This window comes from Bombyx mandarina, chromosome 19 (assembly GCF_030267445.1).
Source record: "Bombyx mandarina strain Sakado chromosome 19, ASM3026744v2".
Taxonomy (NCBI): Eukaryota; Metazoa; Arthropoda; class Insecta; order Lepidoptera; family Bombycidae; genus Bombyx; species Bombyx mandarina.
In genome coordinates, this window is record NC_143225.1 from 12,730,528 (window position 1) to 12,752,646 (window position 22,119).

The 22,119-nt window shown below is 35.9% G+C and overlaps 1 protein-coding gene across 1 annotated transcript; it reads right to left on the bottom strand.

The window, feature by feature from the left end:
• Window positions 1–3,782: 3,782 nt before the first annotated feature.
• Window positions 3,783–21,705, bottom strand: LOC114250413 (WD repeat-containing protein CG11141). Its single transcript, XM_028184273.2, has 9 exons — window positions 21,266–21,705; window positions 19,089–19,252; window positions 18,772–18,895; window positions 17,497–17,666; window positions 17,102–17,234; window positions 14,648–14,847; window positions 13,842–13,945; window positions 4,893–5,397; window positions 3,783–4,347 (listed from the first exon to the last, which is right to left on the bottom strand). The coding sequence occupies exons 1-9, from the start codon at window positions 21,488–21,490 to the stop codon at window positions 3,960–3,962; spliced, it is 2,013 nt and encodes a 670-aa protein (XP_028040074.2). The 5' UTR covers window positions 21,491–21,705; the 3' UTR covers window positions 3,783–3,959.
• Window positions 21,706–22,119: the final 414 nt, after the last annotated feature.

A 22,119-nucleotide genomic window follows, 5' to 3' on the forward strand; every position in this document is an offset into this window, starting at 1 on the left:
ATCATTGATATTGGGCCAAATTTATAAAATTCTTGTAATATCACCCGATGATCACACCTTGATATGACTACAAATTTTCAAGTTCATTGGCCGTCTTAAAAATTAAATTGAAGGATTCCCTTATATAGATAAATAAATATGGGAGGAATAGGAGATCGTGCCTCAAGACATCATGATGATTTTGTTTAAATCAATATCAACATCTAATGCTCTCGTGTACTTAGTGACAATACGAGTTACCTGTACAATTATTCAAGATACGATAAAGATTACAGCGAATAAAATTTGACTTCACATTTCTATTCGATATTGTCATGACAAAATGAAAAATTTAGAAATTGGCTTCTCAAAAAAATTTATAGTAGCAAATAAAAATAACTTAAAAAAATATTTTGTGTTTAAAAAAAATGTAAAAATATTTTTCTACGTCTTATGTTTTAAGCAATAAAACCTAGATACATCGATTCAGTTGGCTGCTGTCTCATATAACTCATTACTTTTAAATAAATAAAAAGATAAAAAAATAATACAATAATAAAATTTAAAAAAAACAATGTAATTACAGTATGTTCGAACTTTAATAATGTTGTTCATGATAATTTGATCACAATAATAGCTTATAACTAGCGGTTCATAAAAGTGGTCGCTTCAAATATCAGTGATCTTAGTGCGAGTTTTTTAACGTTCTCGATGGCGTAAAAGTTAACGCAAATTTGTATGCAGTTCCAACAGCGCCCCTAGCGGCAAACGTAGTCAAACGTTCCAACTCCATACAAATTTGAGTTAACTTTTACGCTATCGCGGACGTCAAAACTCGCACTAAGCACATAGGGCTGTCCAAACTACATACAAAAGCTGGAGGGCCTCAGATATTTTTTTTTCAACAACTAAATACTTTCCGGACTTCCCCAATAATAGTAAGAGATAGCTTCACTTTTAAATGATGTCCTGGGAAAGGAATGTTACAATAATAAAGATAAATTGTGCCAAATATTGATTATATTAACAAAGAATTCTATTATCCTAACTATTTTCTGACTTAAACATTCATCGCAACTTGAAAAGAAGCTGTTTTCTGGACAGCCCTGCCTTAGACGATTGCGTGCTAACCGTTTCAACCGCGTGGACTGAACAAGTTAAAAAAATCCAATGAAAGCGAATACAAGCATTCAAGTTGTAAGCTCGTGTTAAAAAATTTAATCTATATAATAAATGCATCAATACTTATACAATAATACTAAGTTCTTATTCATATGTATACAATTTTGACCGGGATATGACGGTGATAACTTTCTACTGTAATGCGTGCACATTGTTCAAAAATGCATTATTTGAAATTTACTTACGCGTGAACATTTCACGAGCACTTCGTCAACTTGGAATAGTTAAGTTGTACCCAAAAACAGCGTAAGATTAATGAATATCGGCGATTAAAATCTGCATTTGCGGTCGCGGGGGACGAGAAGCGGGTAAGTGCGCTAACTACCTTCGAGTTCCAATGCGGGCTACACGAAACTCGAACTAAACAAGCCACGCTTATTGTGTCTAGTTTATTAAAATATTATTTTCGACGACTTCTTTATAGTCTGTATTTAAACACTCGTTCGAATTGACATTAGGCGATTATGATAAACCTAGTAGGTACATACGTACTGAACCAAAGTACGTACTTTGTCACGCCACGCGAACAATTTTGTACGTATTGTCTCAGTTTTACTGGATATTAATAAAAAAATATGAATTTTCCGTGGCTTATAAACGTTTACAATTGAAATTTAAATGATTTTGCATGGTATTATGATTAATTACATATATAACGGCGTTAACGATATTTCTATTATACAGCACGTGCAATACGAGTGACTCATAGATAAACCAGGTGCCCCGGCCATTATAAAAAGGCGGTATGTGCCTCGCAATGGACCCGATCCATTAACGGTGCTTTCAGGTACCACAAGCACCGGCAACCGTCCGAATTAACCCATAGACACACACACAGTTTCTCGCCGGATCTTCTCAGTGGGTCGCGTTTCCGATACGGTGGTAGATTCTGCGAAGCACTGCTATTGGTAGGGTCAGTGTTAGCAACACTCCGGTTTGTCCCGTGAGCTCACCTACTAGTTAAGGTTACGCTGAAATAGACTCATAAGGCTATCAGCTCAGGTAGGAAAAAAAAACGCAATGGACATTCGTTTGACTGGATTTGCCCGGTGCACTTACTATATTCTTGTTACGTTGTGTGATTAAGTGATTGTTGTACGTACTGGTTAAGGTTCGATAAGTGTCAAAGTGAATTATCATATTGTTGATTAAATCAGGAATCAAAAAGTGCCTTCGTTTTATTTGGTGTTCAACAAGATAATGTCCACCCCTGATCCTACATATATATCAATTATAAACAAATAATTCGCAAAAAAAACCCTGCCTGTTTGTTTAATTTATTCCTCCTCGAAAACCAGTTTCGTGTCGATTAGTATCCAGCCTGACGATGTCTGTTTTGATTTGTTTTAGAACATTACTTTGTCAGTTAGCTTGAACCAAATTTTATAAAATTCAAATTCATCAATATCATTCATTCAAATTCAAAGAATATAACGAAAAAAAACACTTGTCAATTAAATGCCTTCTAGTAATATATTTATTGCACTTTTTTTTTTAGTTTTATTAATTTTATAAGAATAATAAAAAATCTAACCTTGGAATAGAAATTGAATTTTAATTTAAAAAATTGAATTTGAAGTTATAGTCCTATATTATGGATTCAATAACACTATCCGAGACGAGAGTATAACATAAGTTTCAATTGACATAGTCATTAACTCCAATTATTAATGTAGTTGAATTGAAAATTTCTATTGGCAGTTTTACTAGCAACAAAATACAATAAAAGCGAATCAACGCGATGTTTGCATCCTCTCGCACGACACTATGCTATGGAAATTTAAGTTTATGTCTTAACTGATTTCATTTAATAAAATGATGCTAAGTATACAAGGTCTGTCGTAATTAGTGGATAATCCGTTGACCGGGGGTAGCCCGGATGTCTAACTCTAAGAAAATCTACTTTGTATGTCAGGGTTGCCAACACTGCGAAAGTTGTCAATATTTTTTTGTTTTTTCTAAAATCTTCCATAGAAGACGCCATAGCGACTAGTAATTTGGCCACAATTTTTACTAATAAGTTTTTTTTATTTTAATATTTTTTTATTTTCCTCGCAAATAATTGTACTATTTCATAAAATTACTGTTTTAGGCATCATACATTCTAAAGTTATGAATATTAGAGTTATAAGTTATTTTTATTTTTTACTTTTAGCCATGTTATAAGCATTGATTGTGGAAAAATAAGGCATTGAACTGTGGGTGCTTACTGTTTTATAAAAATGCTCAGTATGTGTAGATTCTAAATAGGTATAACAATCAGTACTAGACAAGCAATATTACTTTGTAGGAGCGAAAGAGCTTATCACAATGAAATATCTTAGCGTGTAAAAATTATGGCCTAATTACTAGTCACGGTAGAAGATTTTAGAAAAAAACACAAAAGTTATTGACACCTTCGTATTGTTGGCAGCCCGGTCATATAAAGTAGATTTTCTTAGAATTAGACATCCGGGCTACCCCCGGTTAACGGATTATCCATTAATTACGACAGACCCTGTACAATGTGTGTACAGCGTAAATGAATACTAGCAAGGGCAGTGTGTGCGGACTGCTGTAGTGAGTTTCCCACTCAGAGCATTCCTACTGAGTTTTTCGCCGGATCTTCTCAGTGGGTCGCATTTCCGATCCGGTGGTAGATTCTGCGAAGCACGGCTCTTGCTAGGGTCAGTGTTAGCATCACTCCGGTTTGAGCCCCGTGAGCTCACCTACTAGTTAAGGTTACGCTGAAATAGCCTCTCAGGGCTATCAGCTTAGGTAGGAAAAAAAAGTGTCATTCAAAGGCTCCGTAAGTGTTATCATATGATCTCCCACTCGCTGTCGAGGTGGTCGTCGGGCGAGCGTAGTCCATCGCCGAAGCTGTTACTGCTGTTCAAATCTAACTTCAACTCGATATTCTCTAAATTCCACGTGTTTGGCAATTCGACGATTTTAGGCACCAGATCCGTATTATTTGAGATTATTACCGATTTCTGCGGTTCCGGTTTCCTGTTCGCCGGTCGCTCTCGATCCGTGTCCGGTTTTATTTCGACACGTGTGAAGGGCGGCGGTGGCGGGGAGTCGGCGCGCTGCGGCAGAGGTTTCGCCTTTATGCTCAGCGATTCCAAGTTGAGCATTTTCGCTAAGATCTTCTCTTTCTCCTCGATCTGTTTCGCGAGCGCTTCGTCGTTCTCTTCTTGGTAATGCCTGTAGAGGAAAAACAAACGTAATAACTGACACGATATGAATAAAATAGCCCCTTAGGCTACCCTAAGGGGCTATTTTAGCTAGGCCAGGACAGGTAACTGAGCTCACGGGCTCAACTTAAGAGAATTTGCTTTAACAAAAGCAGTGCTTCGCTGAATCTACCGCCGAATCAGAAACGCGACTCACTGAGAAGATCAGGTGAGAAACTCAGTGGACTTTGTCTATGGGTTAATGAACACGCTTCACACAGTGGCCCACGGCACAATTAAAACTACTTTTACTAATACCAAAATTAAGCAAACCCTTAATTACAAAGACAAATGTTGCGTATTAAGTGAGATATCGCTCAAACCATCTATCCTTTCACACCTCGATTATTATTTTTTATTGCCCTTGTAGGCAGACGAGCATACGGCCCGCCTGATGGTGAGTGGTTACCGTCGCCCATGGACTTTAGCAATGCCAGCAATGGGCAGAGCCAAACCGCTGCCTACCAAACTTAATACTTGAAATGGTTTTGTTTTCTGTATATATTTTCGACCTACCCGTAAATGCTAACGTTCATGATGCACGGATTGGTGTAGCTGACGTCATCGGGCGGCTTCCTCGGCGGGGTCGACAACCTCGGCGTGCTGCCCCCCGACCCCGCCTCCCTCCGCCTGCTCCTCCTGCTATGTATCAGCTGCTCGTCGCACTTCTTAACGATAATGCTACTAAACAAATCCAATTTCTTCTGCAGCTCATCCGTTTTCGTGCCCCTCGATTCGTATCCATCGTTCACGTCTCGATACTCGCCGACAATCGATTCTAAGACGTTCTCGGATATGTCGTTCGGTAAGATTCTGATCGGAGGCAGTTCGAAGCACTCTTCGGCGCTCGCTATCGGGCTGTTGTCCAGCACTTCGTTCTTCGTGAAAATCGATATTGGCTGTTCGAGAACGCTCGTGATGTAGGGGACCGTTTGGTCGATGTGCGTTAGGTCCCGGACCGTGTTCACGGCCTGCTGTATTGACGTTGTCAGAGACTTTGTCATGCCGTTCGTTGATTCGTCTGTGGCAAAACAATAAGTCTGGTGAATGAGGAGTTAGATTCGAATAGATTATGATTATGTAGACTAAGGAGATCGATTATCGATTTTTCTAGAGTTCAGACCCAAAAACTACCAGTATTAGCTCTACTGTTACTGACTCTTTTTTAAGTTTCAAGTGACACGAGTTTGTGCAGGACATCTTCTATGATTTTTCGGTGAAGTAACCTTTTTATTGCTTAGATGGGTGGACGAGCTCACTGGTGTTAAGTGGTTACCGGAGCCCATAAACATCTACAACGTAAGTGCCGCCATATACCTTGAGATATAAGTTCTAAAGTCTCAGTGCTCTCGCTGCCCCACCCTTAAAACCGAAAGGCATTACTGCTTCACGGCAGAAATAGACAGGGTGGTGGTACCTACCCGTGCGGACTCACAAGAGGTCCTACCACCAGTAAAGATAAATATTTTACTAAGCCGGAACTTATGAAAAATTAGAATATGATGACGTCATTAAGGTATATATTTGTATGTATGTCCTTATGCCATGAACTCTTCTGCTCAATTAAACAAAAACAAAAAGAAGTTTGTCGCCTTTCCTCTTCTTAAAGAAAAGAGAGGTTAGTCATTTTCATATTCGAAGAATATTTTATTTAAAATAAAATGAATTAATTCGACATTTTGTCATTAGCTGTCTCTCCGAAATAACTTTAGAAGGATAAGTTATTAAACATTAAAAAGTAATTCTAATTAAAATGTTTGACCACAGACACTAAAGCGATTAGAGGAAAATTTTAATCTTTAATCTTAAATTGAGTTCCAAGTTAAGTATTAGATTCCCTTGCTACTGAATTAATATTGGCTGCTGGTTTTGTTCCCTACCTAATCGTTGGTTATGTAAGGGGCTGTTCCAACCACGTGCGGACGGACGGGTAGGAGAACTCACGGAATGAACCTGAGCGAATTGCTAACACTAACATATCATTATACTGATAAAAATGGTGTTGTGAAAAATGACGCAAAAGAGCCAAAGATCTACCTAAATTTAGCGACAATTTTCCGCCTCGATAGGAAATTGATTTTGAAATATCACATTACATTCGTTAACCCTTTTAGTGCTAAGCTAATTATCTCATATTTCGAAGAAATTATTAAAGTATTTTTGAAAAAAAAAAGATCCTTGTAAAAAACATTGATTAAATTCACAAAAATACAAAAATCAATTCACAGCAAAATAATTTTAAATGGTTATTTATAAATGTTATTAACTTATAAAAAACGTTATTCATGTGGGCGCTAAGACACGTCCGGACAGTCGATGCTTATATTCAAACTGCGCAGTTATCGGTACTCAGACGCTCCGCGCTTTATACGCATTTATAGAGCGTCGATCTATCGACGGTTCGCGCTCAAAGGTTTAATTTAAAAGCATTTCATTATTCTTGTTGGTTAGCGCGTAGCACTACACTAAACAGTACGGGTCGTGCTTACAAACAGAGAAACCTATAGCCATTCCTCAGATACACGAATATACAGGAATACAAAATGCCTCGTTAAGGTAATATAAAAAGCGTAAAATAAAAATGCAAAATAATAATTTAAAACATTTGTATATTCATATATAAGTACAATGGCCGTGCTTAAATACATTAAACTAGTGCTTTAAGGCTACACAATAACACGACTGACTCGATCGCTTGTAGTGGAACAAAAGAGAAATGTAAATATCGACTAACAGCGTTGTGAAGGTGCCAACGGTATCTAAGCGCGTCTACACTAGCCCTTACAATCTAATGTTAAACGTATATATCCTTGCTTTATAACTTTTTTTTATGAATAAATAAAAGTCAAGCATTTTGCTACCATGAAGCCAGTTTGTGCGTGTTTTGTTATAAATTAATTCGGAAATTCACGTCTCGATAATACGCAGTGTTAAACTTTAACTTCAGCGTTGCATGGTCTTTTTTTTAACAGCGCTTTCCATATTTTAATATTTTTTTTGTTAATTACACTCCATTGGTTCTGGAGATATATTTATTGAGAATAGTCCTACTATTTGATTGAGCCAGCGATATCATCACGGACAAAGTAAAAACTTAATTCATAGAAATTTAATTTTAATTTAATTATGCACAAACAAAACCCATAAAGATGAATTTTATTATAACAGCGATATGACATTTTAACCGTCAAACTAAAAAGTAATAATTAAAAAGACTCTTACGGTTTAATGTCGCGTTAAACATTGTCACCATATTATTTCCGACGTTTCCAATAATTTAGACTTTTCACTGCTGGATCGAAAAGTAATTTTAATTAAGTATACGATTCGTCACAACCATAGATAATACTAAAGTCAGAGTTAAGAAAATTATTTTGTATAGTCTGTGTCATTATCGATGTTACGCAAAACAATATGGCTACCAGTTGAATCAACTGTGCACTAAGGTAACATTAGATTTATAAAAACAATTTAAGTTCAATAATTCCTAAAATCTATAAGCTAATAATTACGAACCTTGCAAAGTTAAAACTATTGTTTTTTGGTATTATATAAGTACATGTGTAGTACATATGTAAGTATATAAGTACATATAAGTACAAGTGACGAAGAGCACAATTAAATGAACCAAATTACTAAATAAAATAAACGGCACCATTACGTGCTTAAAAAAATAATATAAAATTATTATTAGGTATTATTATTGTCCAATTGTATTTAATAATACAATTTTACTCTAAAAAGGCACTATTATCTAATACTAGAATTATTGTTACCTAATTCATTCATAATGTATAATATAATCTTATTACATTTACTAAGTAATTTACCATTTTGGAAGCAGTCCGAGTAAATCTTCACGGTCACATTTTAAATACAGCGGAGAAGGTGAATCTTAATGTTAGCAGGATAAGGTAGAATTTTCATCTTCTCAATAAATTGAATTTTTCGAATTCTTGCATGTTACTTCTAACGAATTATATAATAATATATTTTGTATCTATTAATTTTCGTGACTTTGTTTTCCTTGTTTGTGTGGAATTTTTAATTTCGGTTTTGAGAGGTTATTTTATGAATATCTGTTTCATTAATATTTCAATATTAATTTGTTTGATAAATAAAAATTTGGTAAATTGCCTACTTAATCTACCTTGATATTTCTGCATATTTTAAACGATAGGTTTGGTTCGAAAAAATCGTTTATCGAACTACGATTCGAAGCGAATAATGAACTTTCCGCGTCTTAAGCCATATTTAAAAATATACTCATGTGGACGAAATATAACAAGAGGGATCTGAACTCATGCGTAGGCCGTTTTCAAATCGTACATTAGGCGCAATACATTCATAAATTCGCATTACTTAACAACGGCGAATATTTTACTGCTATTATACCAGATTTAAAATTACTTAAAATAAAAAACGTAAAAATAAATTACAAATATAAAAAATAATTAAGTATGATAATATTTTTGGAATAAATTGCTCACCTTTAGTCTTTGTAATACCGTCAGCAATCAAGTTACATTATAATTTAAATTAGCATATAAAATTAAACTATTCACAATAAGCAAGCAAGCAACGATCATTACATTATTTTCAACATTAAATCAATATGTACATACTAGACGCTATATAATATATTGTTGTATTAAATATATAAATTAAAATTATTACACACTACATACAAATTGGTTCTTATTTTGGTATCGACAAAAAAAACAACAATAAAATATAATCTTCAATATTAAAATATAAATTACACGATTACACAGAAATGATTCAACATTATTGATTTATTTATCGTTGATTTATTTATTTTTCTTAAAAAAATATATATTCACTTTCTCTTTCAACCCAGATTGAAAAACTGATTTTTACTAAATGCATATTTACGGTAAATATAATACGGTAAAAATAAAAACGAATAAAACCTGATATTTTTTATCTATTGGATAATAAAAATCTACAATTTAGTGTAAATGTATATAACAATAAAATTCAAATCATGAAACATAAAATGAATTATGTAAAAGGAACCCCAAACAAAACGGAGAGCAGAAGGTCGTCTCTATGACAAGTTGCAATGGATATAGCACTGAAGATATAACCCAAGGAAGTTTGACGCCAGGCGACGGGTCGTGAAACTCATAACAAATCACTATGCAGCATGACAACTCTTTTTTTCTTTTTTTCCTACCTATGCTGATAACCTTGAGAGGCTATTTCAGCTTCTCCTTGACGTGTAGGTGAGCTCACGGGGTTCAAACCGGGAGTGTTGCTAGCACTGGCCCTAGCAAGAGCAGTGCTTCGCAGAATCTACGACCGGATCGGAAACGCGACGCACTGAGAAGATCCGACGAGATACTCAGTGAGCTAAGCATGATAGCAGCGACCGCACATGAAGTGAGAAAAAGCAAGAAAAAGAAAATTTAAACGGTACTCATTACAAACACGCAAATTGTTTGTTTTTTGTGACGAAACAGCTTGACTGCTTTTTGCGGAATGGCAGATAGCTGATGCTATTAGAGTGACTTATCTACTTTTATTTATGAAAAAGTATTAGGTTTCCGAGCAAAATATTAAAATCTAATAAGTCATGAACAAAATTCAATTCTAACAGATAATTTTTGATATCAGACAAGGCCACTGGCCACTGTAATTTCCTTACTGATGTAAAAATTATTAATAATTACAAAAATAATGATTCAATGCTCGTTTTTATTTTAATTAGGATCTTTTAGGACTACTTTTGTTATCGTCGTCCGGTTGCCTGTTGATAGCTCCCGGTTTTCAGTAAAGGATCGTACACATTAGGGCGGACCGCATCGCATCGCATCGCACCGCATAACATCACTCTAATACATTTTATATAAACTAGATTATCGTATATGTACTAAGGGCGATAAACCGCGATGCGCTGCGGCTTGTTGCCACTTTAGTGTGTGCGAGCCTAGACATGACGTGGTAAGAATTTACAAAACAAAGTTAATGAATTGTGTAAAGCAAAACTATAATAATTGATGTAAAACAAAAACAAATTCATCAGTAAATGGCACTAGGTATGTTATTTTACAATTAAAACTTTATTGTGCGTTACGAATAGTTTTAAAGTTCCGCGACTATTCTGTTATTTTTTGTTTTAAAAGAATTCTCAGTATTTTGGCGCTTTTGTTAGCGCCACGATAACAAATGGACTGAAGACTTCTGGGAGTATGGTAGGAGCAGACAAACCAGTCTACCCACTTACTATGCGGGAAGGATGTTTTTTTTCTTAAGGGATTTCATGACCTGGTAACTAAGACCTTTAGGTCAAATGTTATTTTAATTTGAATGAAAACTTTTGTATATGAAAAATGATATTATGAAATGAAGTTGATGAATGAAAACAAAATGAAATGAAATGGGATGAAATAATATAATCTCAGTAAAATGGTGGTCGTTTACTGAGACTTTTTCAGTGGACTTTTTGGAGGCTACCGAGAAGTTACGTTCAGCGGCTTTGTTTCATTTTCCTACATTTGTGCACTTTGACAGATACTAAGCAGTTAATAAACCACCGTTATTACACATTTAAACCTGAAGAAACAAATTAATAAACCACCTTTATTACACCTTTAAACCTGAAGAAACACTAAATAGACAAAATAAAACAAATCTCACAACTTCATCCTCGTGTTCGCGACAAAAAGTCCGGAAGGATGTTAGAAGTAGACAAAGAAGCAGACAAACCGGTGTACCCACATACTAATTTGTTCTTATTTGTGTTGATACCAGTGGAACTCAACAATCCTCCCCTACAACATACACTTTTACAGTATAGACAGTTTTTTTTAACAATTTGGATTCCGCTCATATTCTATCTTGAAGCCGGGGTGATGCTTAAAGTTTTTATATTCGGCTATTTCAATTGTTCATATGACTAGTTTCGCTATATGCAGCAGAGTTCAGTGGTTAAAAGTGCGGTTTGTGAAACTCAATCCAGTAATTAGGTTCGCACTCTAGTCTGCGTTCGGTCAGAGCTGATTAAAGCGTTTATAATGACACTGATATGTTCAATGTGCTCACTGAGTTTCTCGCCGGATCTTCTCAGTGGGTCGCGTTTCCGATCCGGTGGTAGATTCTGCCAAGCACTGCTCTTGCTAGGGCCAGTGTTAGCAACACTCCGGTTTGAGCCCCGTGAGCTCACCTACACACGTTAGGGCGAAGCTGAAATAGCCTCTCAAGGCTATCAGCATAGTTAGGAAAAAAAAAGATATTTTCGTTTATCCAAGAAGAGATGATAAGTTTTTTTGTTAGGATAAGTCTCGCTGGATATTGTCGGATCGAGTCATTATCGCGTTCCAGTGGTAACATCGAAAAGCGGCGTAGAAAGTAGAGGGTACATAAAATTGTCTGCTCGTAGCGTCCTTCCCGCAGTCTTCACTGTACCCGGTAATAATAACCGGTTAAATAATTCTGTCGCAATGGCAATCATTCAAAAATCGTTTCATAACTAACAAGGCCTTATTTGAGTTTATTTAGATAAGAACAACAATACATGTATAATAATTAGCCGCTTATTTCTCAAACCTTTCTATTTATTGTCTAATATGGCCATCATAAAATTAATAAAACACACACACAAATACAATTCGTATAAAATGTAAAAGAAACGGAATGATAAATTTCGAACTAAAATCTCGAATTAATACTGTCGAATTAAAACCATCAAAACATTATAATTTTCATAGTTCACGTTGGCATAAACCTGTCCAGTTTTAAACTCAATCGTTTATATCTGAGCCATAATGTTTTCAATTAACACATTTAATGCCAACTACACGGCGCCGTAAAGGATCGTGGGCTGGAAAGGTCTCTGGGCCACTCGTGATCTCTCAAACATAAAAAAGAGAATCGTGGGCGGAACACACGGCGCCGTGGCTAGCAATCATGTTTAATGTACCCATCGGTACCATTTCCACCGTTGCGATAACTTTACGTGACGCAAATGGTCATATGCGTAAAGTAGCGATCTTATAATCAACTGTTGGATTAGGGTTCGGACTATTAATTTGAACAATTTGATCATGCTACACGCCACGGCGCCGTGTGTTCGACCCCCCAAAACTTCACCACGCTGTTTACTCGACATATATGTCCACGATGCCGTGTAGTTGCCATTAAATTTGTTAAAAAAAGGGGGCTTAATGTTTAGATTCACAACCATAACGAAGTATTTCGTTTTTAAGAATTATTTCAAATATTGTATAAATGATTGGGGCAGAAATAGACAGAATGTTACCTACCCGTGCGAGCTCATAGTATGTATACCGCATGTATACCAGGACATTCGAGTCCACTGTCACATCACAACCTAACTGTCGCCAATCGTGCACAAGTCAAAGTTTTTCTAAGCGAATTAATGTTTTAATGCACCATGTTATTCTTTCAACCTTCGTTGGACAGTTGTTAGTTATATTGAAATAGTAGGTAATACAGCAATCAACCAATCCATCTTACACTTTAAGCGGATGCTTCTAATTCGCCAGCTTCATAAAATATTAAGTCATACTTAATTTACACTTAGTTTTACCAGTACGCTTAATCACATTAGTATTGAGAAACTATCCAGTCGATCACTTATAGGTAGTTTCCAGCGAGGCTCCAACTGATTCCCGGACTAAGGCACTCTTCTTGTGAACACATTCGATCACAACCATTAATCATATTAATGAGACATGCAGGCACTTGTTTATGTTGAAAACTATTTTAATTTTCTAAGTGAAAAACTTCAAATCTAACATTTGACATCTGTCACATTTGACATACGTCACATGAATGTGATTTTGTTTTATTATTCATCAACTATTCGAACGTTAAGTATTTTTGAAATCGCCATGCGAGCGATTTGCGTGTTAAACACCTTTTTATATTTATTAATTTGTCTCGGTCATGTTGGTCCTAAATATTATGATAAATGAGTCGTCTATTATCAAAGGTGGCAATCTGTGCATTTGGACAAAATTTTTTTGTTGATATGTCAATACAGATTGATTTGAATATAATCGTCTCCTTCAAAGAATACGGTTCAAAACCTGCATTAAATAAAGTATTAACTTAACCTGTTATTTATCTAAGATGTCGTTCAGAAGAGTTTTGTGACTGCCAATGGAATACAAAGTCAATAATTCGTTTTTCTGATTTACCAATAATTGTCCAAAAGTCACATTGCCGGCCTTGATAATAGTCGACTCAAATCTTCTAAATCAGTTTTATAACTATTAAGTACATAATGTAATTATGGAATTCCTAATATGTTTAGAGTTAGTAGTACTCGAGTCACCACGTATTGTCATACGAATCATATTTCATCAATATAATTTACGATATAAGTCAAATAATGTGTAGTTTTGAACTAGACAATGAGAATTGGAGGATCAAATCGCGAATCCCTTTATGTGACGTTTTGGTTATTGAACAGACCTGTGGCCAGAGCGGCGGGTTCCGGAGCGTGGGCCAGTCTGACCAGCGACCTTGGACCCTCGAGAACGAAGATCTCGTCTTTATTCACGGAAACTGACAGAATCCTGTAACAGAAGAGGTCAACATTTAAATAAGGGTTCTAGAAGAGAAGTAAACACGAGTTGGGCGGTGACACCCGCTGCCAACTGCCTTTTTGAGACAAAATATTCGCGATATACCTACATCTACGGACTGCGATGATCACTTATGACCGTTTATGCTCCTTAGCTAACTGATTCTGTGCTTCACCGGAACATAATTTAGACGCAAGTTGAATGACTCATATCCTCCTAAACGTCACGTCCTCCTACACGATAACACGTTGATTTGGATTTTTAGGGTGTTCTTTCGACACACACAAAACCGTTTAATATTAATTTTCATTTTCATTGTGTGCATAAAGCCATTCGTCAGATTTGTTTTGTGCGTATTGTGTTGGCTATAATTGAAGACGAAAGTTGAAATACCTAGTGAAACAAAATTATTACCCTGATTTTATTGTATACTGGCAACCCTATCTATATATTAAAAAAATGAATTGCTGTTCGTTAGTCTCGCTAAAGCTCGAGAACGGCTGGACCGATTTGGCTAATTTTGGTCCTGAATTATTTGTCCAGAGAAGTCCAGAGAAGGTTTAAAAGGTAGATATATATGAAAATGCTCGGAATAAAAATAACAATTTTTATTTATCGATTGAGGCACTACGAAGTCTGCCGGGTCAGCTAGTATTTATTAAAAAAATAAATAAATAAATAATAGTTACATACTTTCTCATATCGTCGACAACAGCGACAGCGGTCAACGACCTCGGGTCCAGGATGTACAGGATGTGCTCGTTGTGCGAAACGAGGAAGTGCTCGCGGAATACAAACAGCGGTCCCAGGTTGTAGTCCTGGTCGCTGTGCGAGTGCTTCTTCTGCGAGGGATTCAGTAGTTCGGCTATCGTTAGCGGATTCGATATGGCTTCCTGGAAAACGAAACTAAATATTACCAAAAAAAAAATTAAAAAAGAATTGTGTGGTTTTATGAAACTACGGTAAAAGTGAATTTTTTTTTCACATTATAGACATTAGACGATGACCGGTTTTTTTTTGATAACGCCATCTTGTTGTGTCTTTAAAGCGGTTAGTTGCCCTCAATTATGAAAAATAGTATTATTATTCGCCAATAGATGTCGGGAAGAGCTAATTATTGAAAACACGAATAAAACAACATTTTCTGAAAATAAATCGTAGCTAGATCGATTTATCGATCCCCGAAATCCCCTGTATACTAAATTTTATGAAAATCGTTGGAGCCGTTTCCGAGATTCAGATTATATATATATATACAAGAATTGCTCGTTTAAAGGTATAAGATTTAACTCTGACAAACAGCATTTACATTAAACACTGACAAAAACAAACAAAATAGCGTGGAGCACTGGCACATAATGAGTAATAGTCTATACACTACACGCTACATTCAGCTGCTGCGAACTATAGGCGCCGCCATATTGGCCTTGGCTGCTCTGACGAGCGCCTTTCACTTTATCCCTACTCCGCGGCCGACCGTCACGCGACATGCAACACACAAACGAAAAAGTTTGAGACGATGTATAAAAAAGGTGCTGAATGGAGATCTGTTATGCTTCTAACTTCCAACACGGAACAGTCATTTGTACCGATTTCAAGGCTAGTACTACCGTTTAATACCGGCGATAACCTGGAAAAACTTATGATCACAGGAAAAGTTGAAGGCAACAGATCTAGAGGCCGCAGCCATACTCGTTGGTCCGATCAGATCCGCACCGCTTTGGACAGTACAGTGTACAGCGCGCTGCATGACGCCGTGGACAGGGGAAAGTGGAAAAAGATCCTAAGATTGAAGCTGGGTGATGGTGGTCACGACCCTCAGACATGAGGAGCACGACTCGAGGAGGAGGACTACCGTTTTACAATACTATTGAAATCTCATATGCCGAGGTATATTCAGTATGCTTGGTGCAGTTTTTTAACGTTCTCGATAGCGTAAAAGTTAACTCAAATGTGTATGCAGTTGGAACGTTTGCCGCTAAGGGCGCTGTTTTTTTTTCTACCTAAGCTGATAGCCTTGAGGTGCTATATCAGCGTAATCCTAATAAGTAGGTGAGCTACCTGACGAGCTCAAACCTGACGAGATTGCTAACGCTAGCCCTGGCAAAAGCAGTGCTCCGCAGAATCTACCACCGGATCGGAAACGCGACCTACTGAGAAGATCTGTTACGGGGTGGATCCAGGAGCTTTTTAAAAAAAAGGAAATTGTGACTGACACTGAGTTTATTTGATAAAACAAATAGTACACACGATGTGTGTTTCCGCTGCTCAAGCCAAATCTGTTCTGCCGCGCTTTAGCAATAAATGGTCTTTATATAGAGACAATGTATTCAAGAATGCTATAGTCTGCATTATTATTTATATTGCGTTATTATTGAGGAGAGCATATGTCGCTTTTTCGCACTAAAAGTGTCAATTTCCAAAAATATTCGAAATTGAGTTAATATGCGTAAACATTTGGTATCACCAGTACTTTTCTCATAAATACTGTCAAAAGAGCGTAGTTTAGTTTTAGTTTTTTTTTTTAGTTTCCCATGTTTTGACTACTATTAACAAAATTAATACATAATTTTATCTCACTTTAAAAGACAGATAATGTAACTGGAAAAAAAATAAAAAAAATATATTGCAAATATGATTATTAATATTAAAGATATTACATGTCAAATCCATAAAACACTCTCCTGTAAAATTGGTATGTTTTGGGGTTATACAGTTTTAATGCGAGAAGACGATGTAACAGCGAGACACATAGTGGGCTGCACCACTAGAAGCCGCTTCAGAAACCAATAATTGGACCATAATGTCCATTATTTGGAATTATTTTGTATATAAATCTTATAAATTGGAAGAAGGGAATAAATCCAACACATTTACATGTATATATATAAATGAGTTATATATATTTCAGCCAGATCTATTAGTAAATAATTAAGAATTTATATTTTCTTCAATATCAGTGTTGTTACGTGAGCCTATAAGTTGAAAGTAAAAAGTTATAAAGTTTTTTTTAATTATCTCCATTATTGTTTTTATTATTTATTCCCTTTTTCCAATTTGTGGTTCAATTAACACCGGATGACGCGTCGTTGCTCTAACAGTCAAGACCGGAACTGTCGCGACTGTCAGACGACGTAGCTCTCGTACCTTGAACAGCAGCGTGTGGAGGACGTTCCCGTTTCTGTCCGCTCTCCAGAGGCGCAGGCCGGGCCTCGCGCAGTAGGCGGCGGCGGCGCCCGTGCGGTACGAGTACTGGAACACGGCCCCCAGCGCGCACAGGCTGCCCAACCCGGACCAAACAATTGTTACAGATAATAACGGGAGGTGAAAGGGTATTCGGTTTAAGTGCCATTCTGCAACTTTACAGGAAAGCCATTTTTTTTATTGCATAAACGGATGGACGAGCGCACAGCCCACCTGGTGTTAAGTTCTCAGTATAGTTACGACGGCAACATTACTGCTTCACGGCTGAAATAGGCGGGGTGGTGGCACCTACCCGTGCGGACTCACAAGAGGTCCTACCACCAGTAAAAGCACCTCACCTTTTCCTCTCCTTCTTCCCGAGCTGCGTGACGTGCCACGTCCTACCGTCGGCGCTCCTCTCGCATACTATCCCGCGGTACACGCTCGACACCAGCAACGTGTTTTGGTAATAGCTCATCTGGACTATCTCGTGACCTTCGTTAACTATCTCCATCGACTTGCAGAGGTGCTGCAACGAATAGGGAACTTTGATTACGAGCGGAAAAATCGAAATTTATTTTTCTAAGCTGATGGTCTAGAGCAGCGGTCGGGGAACCGGGGTAAATTACTCCAAATGGGGTAAAATGTAATTTTGGGGGGTAAAAATGAAGCTTTTGTGAGTAAAAAGTATATATTGAAGTGAAGCTTCTTTAGGATCATTGTGATTTCAAACACGATGAAACGAAATGAAACGAAACGCAAAAATAAGTCCATAGAGACACAAACACATAAATGTATAGGATTCAGCCGGCGAGAGAATGAGATAGAACACATTATTTGCATTATAGTTCACGTGATTGACCCAGGTATTTTATTGTAGGCATCGTGTGTATTACATTGATAAATTGAATAAATAATGTTTAAATTAGATTTTTAGTTATTGTTTTCTTTTCAAAATTATCATGGGGCCTATAATTTGAAAGATGCTAAAAAGAAGCGATTTCGTTTTTTTTGTTCTTCGCTATGGGGTAATATCAAGTTACACAAAAATATTTTGGGGTAATAATTTAAAAAGTTCCCCGACCGCTGGTCTAGAGATATAGCGTAACCGGGGTAGAAGGTGAGCTCACGGGGCTCAAGCCTGAAGATGTTGCTAACACGAACCCTAACAAGAGCAGTGCTTCGCAGAATCTACCACCGGATCGGAAACGCGACCCACTGAGAAGATCCGGCGAGAAACTCAGTGGGCGCGAAGAGTCGATGCCTGGATGATGCTTCAGTAAATAGCTTTTGAATTATTAAGTCAATCTGAGCCCGCTAGGTTAGGTAACACCGTCCTAGTTCCAACACCCTAGTTCCGTACAACTCCGTCATACAGTTGACCCATTTGAGCGAGAGCCGTCGATAGATCGACTCTCTATTAATGCTTATGTATAAAATGCAGAGCGTCCGAACACCGACTATTGTGCAATTTGATTATAGGTATTAGGCATCGACCTGTACGGACGTGTCTTAGCTCGCGCACGTATAACCTATTTAATAACTTTATTTGACTTCTATAATCTTTACTGTAAATACGATGTGTTAATAATAGTTACGATTATTATTTATTTTAAATCGATAACGGTACTCACCATATAAAAATCGATTTCCGTCATTATAATAACACCGTTTTTGTCGCCCGAGAACAATCGCATCCCGTTCTTCGACCATTCTATCGAAGTTATTTCGCTTTTATGTAGATCGCCTATAGTATACCTGTGGGTAATTTACAATATTTCATAAGACACCTGTCTTGGACGGCAAGTAAAGGAATAAGGGCAAGGAATTTTCCAACTGACACTCAATTTTGTACCTGCACTGATATTTTTGGTCTTTACGAAAGTAATATTCATGCAAAGTTAAACTGGTAGATGTATAACAGCTTTGAAATAAATAAAAATCATCAAACCTTTCCACTTTGGGTTCAACTTTAGGTTTGAATGTGTCAGGAACGTTTTCTGGGTGCTCCTTGGGTATCTGGAAGACGGTAACTTGACCGTGTGCATTACCAGCACCGACCATATAATCAACAGTGTTCACTATTTTCACATAAGTTATTGGAGAGTTTGATATCTGAAACAAAATGATTGGGCACACGTTTAAGGCTGGCTAATCATACTGTGTTACACTCTATCAACCTAATCTTAATTACATAATCTATTTTTATCCCTATCCCCCTTTGATTAAATTATTTCTGTGCACTCATTCCTAGTTTACCTATCCATTCAGTCAGTTAAGTTCCAATAATACCTGACTGTTCTGGTACAAAGCTATAATGAGCTTCAATTTGTAACAATGTCCATTATATGATTGAAACTTTGACTCTATTTCTCTAGGTGGGTGATACTCACATAGTGACGTCTATGTGCTCCTATAACCTTAATATCAGATGGGTCATGTGCTTATGCTAAACATCTACAGCAATAAGAACCTTTATTCACAACTTGATGTAATTATCAAGGTTTTATCAAGTCAATGAACCTTTCAACACAGTATTGAGCAATTTAAAGAGGGGGCCTTATCTTAAAATCTATTTACAATAAATTATGAAATAAATACAAATACAAGGAAGTATTTAATACTTCTCTTTATTTGATGTAAACAACATAATCATTCTGTTTACAGTTATAACGATTTAACATTCTTATCTATACCATGAATATTATAATGTGACACTCATGGAATGTATTTATTTCTTTCAATTTTATTCATTACAATCTGTAGCCAATGTGTGTGTATGTCTTGTTAATATAAAAATTCAGTACTTTTTGGATAAGACAATTTTGATGTGCAAAATGTTGTAGTAAATATCTATGTATAATTGGTAAAAAAAAGTTTAGTAAAAAAAGTTAGTTGAAACTCATGTTTATTATTGACATTATATTACTTCTGATCTATTGATGTATTGCTCATTTCTGTCATGGATTATTCATGGTTCTGATTTAAAGGTTGTCACATCCATTTTACTATACAATTAAGACTATGACCTTGTGCCTCATGGTGGGTGAAAATATACTGTAATATCTATGGGTTTCATTAACCTTTTTAATACTAAATAGGCCATAAACTATTCACCAATCTATATATATAAAAAGGAATTGCTGTTCGTTAGTCTCACTAAAACTCCAGAACGGCTGGACCGATTTGGCTAATTTTGGTCTTGAATTATTCGTGGAAGTCTAGAGAAGGTTTAAAAGGTGAAAAAAAGGTGAATATGCTCGGAATTATATAAAAACAAACAATTTTGTTTTTCCTTTGATGTGTCCCCCGTCGGACGGATTCCTTTTGTTTGTTTTAAGTTTAAGTCTTTTATTTCTCGATTGAGGCACTACGAAGTCTGCCGGGTCAGCTAGTCTATACAATAAAAGAAACAACTAAATTATTAAGTACCACAAACTTAGCTAAATTAGTTACACACACTACTAGTTCAACCACATTTTTCATTATAATATTTGTAAAGATAGTGGACTTCCTTTATAATTAACTTTTTCTGCTCTTGCACTGTTTAAAAAGCAGTTTTTAATGTAGAATATCAATAAAACAGTGGTAACAGAGATAAAGGATTATGATGTCATAAAAATAATTACTAAGTAGAATTGTGAACGAAATTACTATAAAATAGACTTCAAATGTCATTTCTTTGTTTTCACAAAGCAACATCTTGAAATCTTATTTTAAATTATATCAATAAGTACAATTAGAAGTTCATACCTTATATATTTATAATATGTTGGTATACATTAATATATACTGTGCTGTGTGTATCTTGCACTAAATTTGTAGTATAACATGAATTTGTTGCATTATATGTACATAATTTTACTAAAATTCCTGTAACTTAATATAACTATATGTCTACAAACCTACAACCTTGACATACTTAAACTTTCTCTGAGAAACAGAAGGGGAAACAGTTTAATTATGTGGCAAAGCACTTGTACAAACATTGAAAATAATAGTAAAGAAAATTCTGGAACCAGCTTTTTAAAATTATTTACAGAATAAAGCTAACGACTTGAACATTAAATTTTAAATTGAATATGCATGATAAAATTATGGATTTAGGGGAAATCCCTGTGAACTTACCTCGCAGCGTAGTCTTTGAATATTCCCCTTCTTCCTGTCGTACCAGTAAACCAGACCGACGTTAGTCCCCAAAGCAATATATTCACTAACAGAATCAACACAAGTTAAGCACAGCTCACTAGAAAATATACCAGTTTGTATCCTAGGAGGTATTAAGTTTAAAATATGCGAACACGGTGCCCATTCCCGGACAAAACCGTCCTCAGCGCCGCCAGGAACTTCCATGGTTTTTTCAAATTGTTATGAACTATTGATTTTTTACTGTTTCAAGATTATATCATAACATCTTGACTAGTTTAACACGAACATAATTACATGGGAGGAATGAAAAATGAAAGTGTCAACTGTGCCTGTATATTTGTTAAAGTACATACATAGTATATTAATATTTAATATATATACCTACCTACCTACATATTTTGATTCTGATGTTGACATTTGATGTCCATCGCTTTTTTTTTTAAATATAAAATTGTCAACCTGGTTACCAAATCTTTAAGCCAAGTCATATATTTTCTTCTTATAATAATATCATGTTTTAATATAAATAATATAATAAAATAATTTGATCTAAATTGATAGAAAATGAAATGAGAAGTTGATTAATTTAAGACTACTTAATTTGGATAAAATTCAATTCGTTAAATTTACTGGATAAAATTCAATTCGGTAAATAAAAGTAATTTCGTTAAAAAATTAGTGTCGCGAAATCCACAGTATCGCAGTAACCATGGCGCCAACAGCATCAAAGCTATAATTTGCTATATTCAGTGTAGCTAAAGAAATGCTTATATACCTATAAACTTAAAAAAAGACGTTGGTAGATTCGAGGATGGTCAACAAGAAGGCATTTA

What these genes read in the sequence shown, in the direction of transcription:
- LOC114250413 (XM_028184273.2), bottom strand. Translation starts at nt 21,490, where the DNA reads ATGGAAGTTCCTGGCGGCGCTGAGGACGGTTTTGTCCGGGAATGGGCA. An exon ending in GTTGTCGACGATATGAGAAA is followed by an intron (nt 13,946 to 14,647) that starts GTATGTAACTAT and finishes CTTCTGTTACAG; the next exon opens with GATTCTGTCAGTTTCCGTGA. An exon ending in ACCCGCCGCTCTGGCCACAG is followed by an intron (nt 5,398 to 13,841) that starts GTCTGTTCAATA and finishes GTTTTGCCACAG; the next exon opens with ACGAATCAACGAACGGCATG.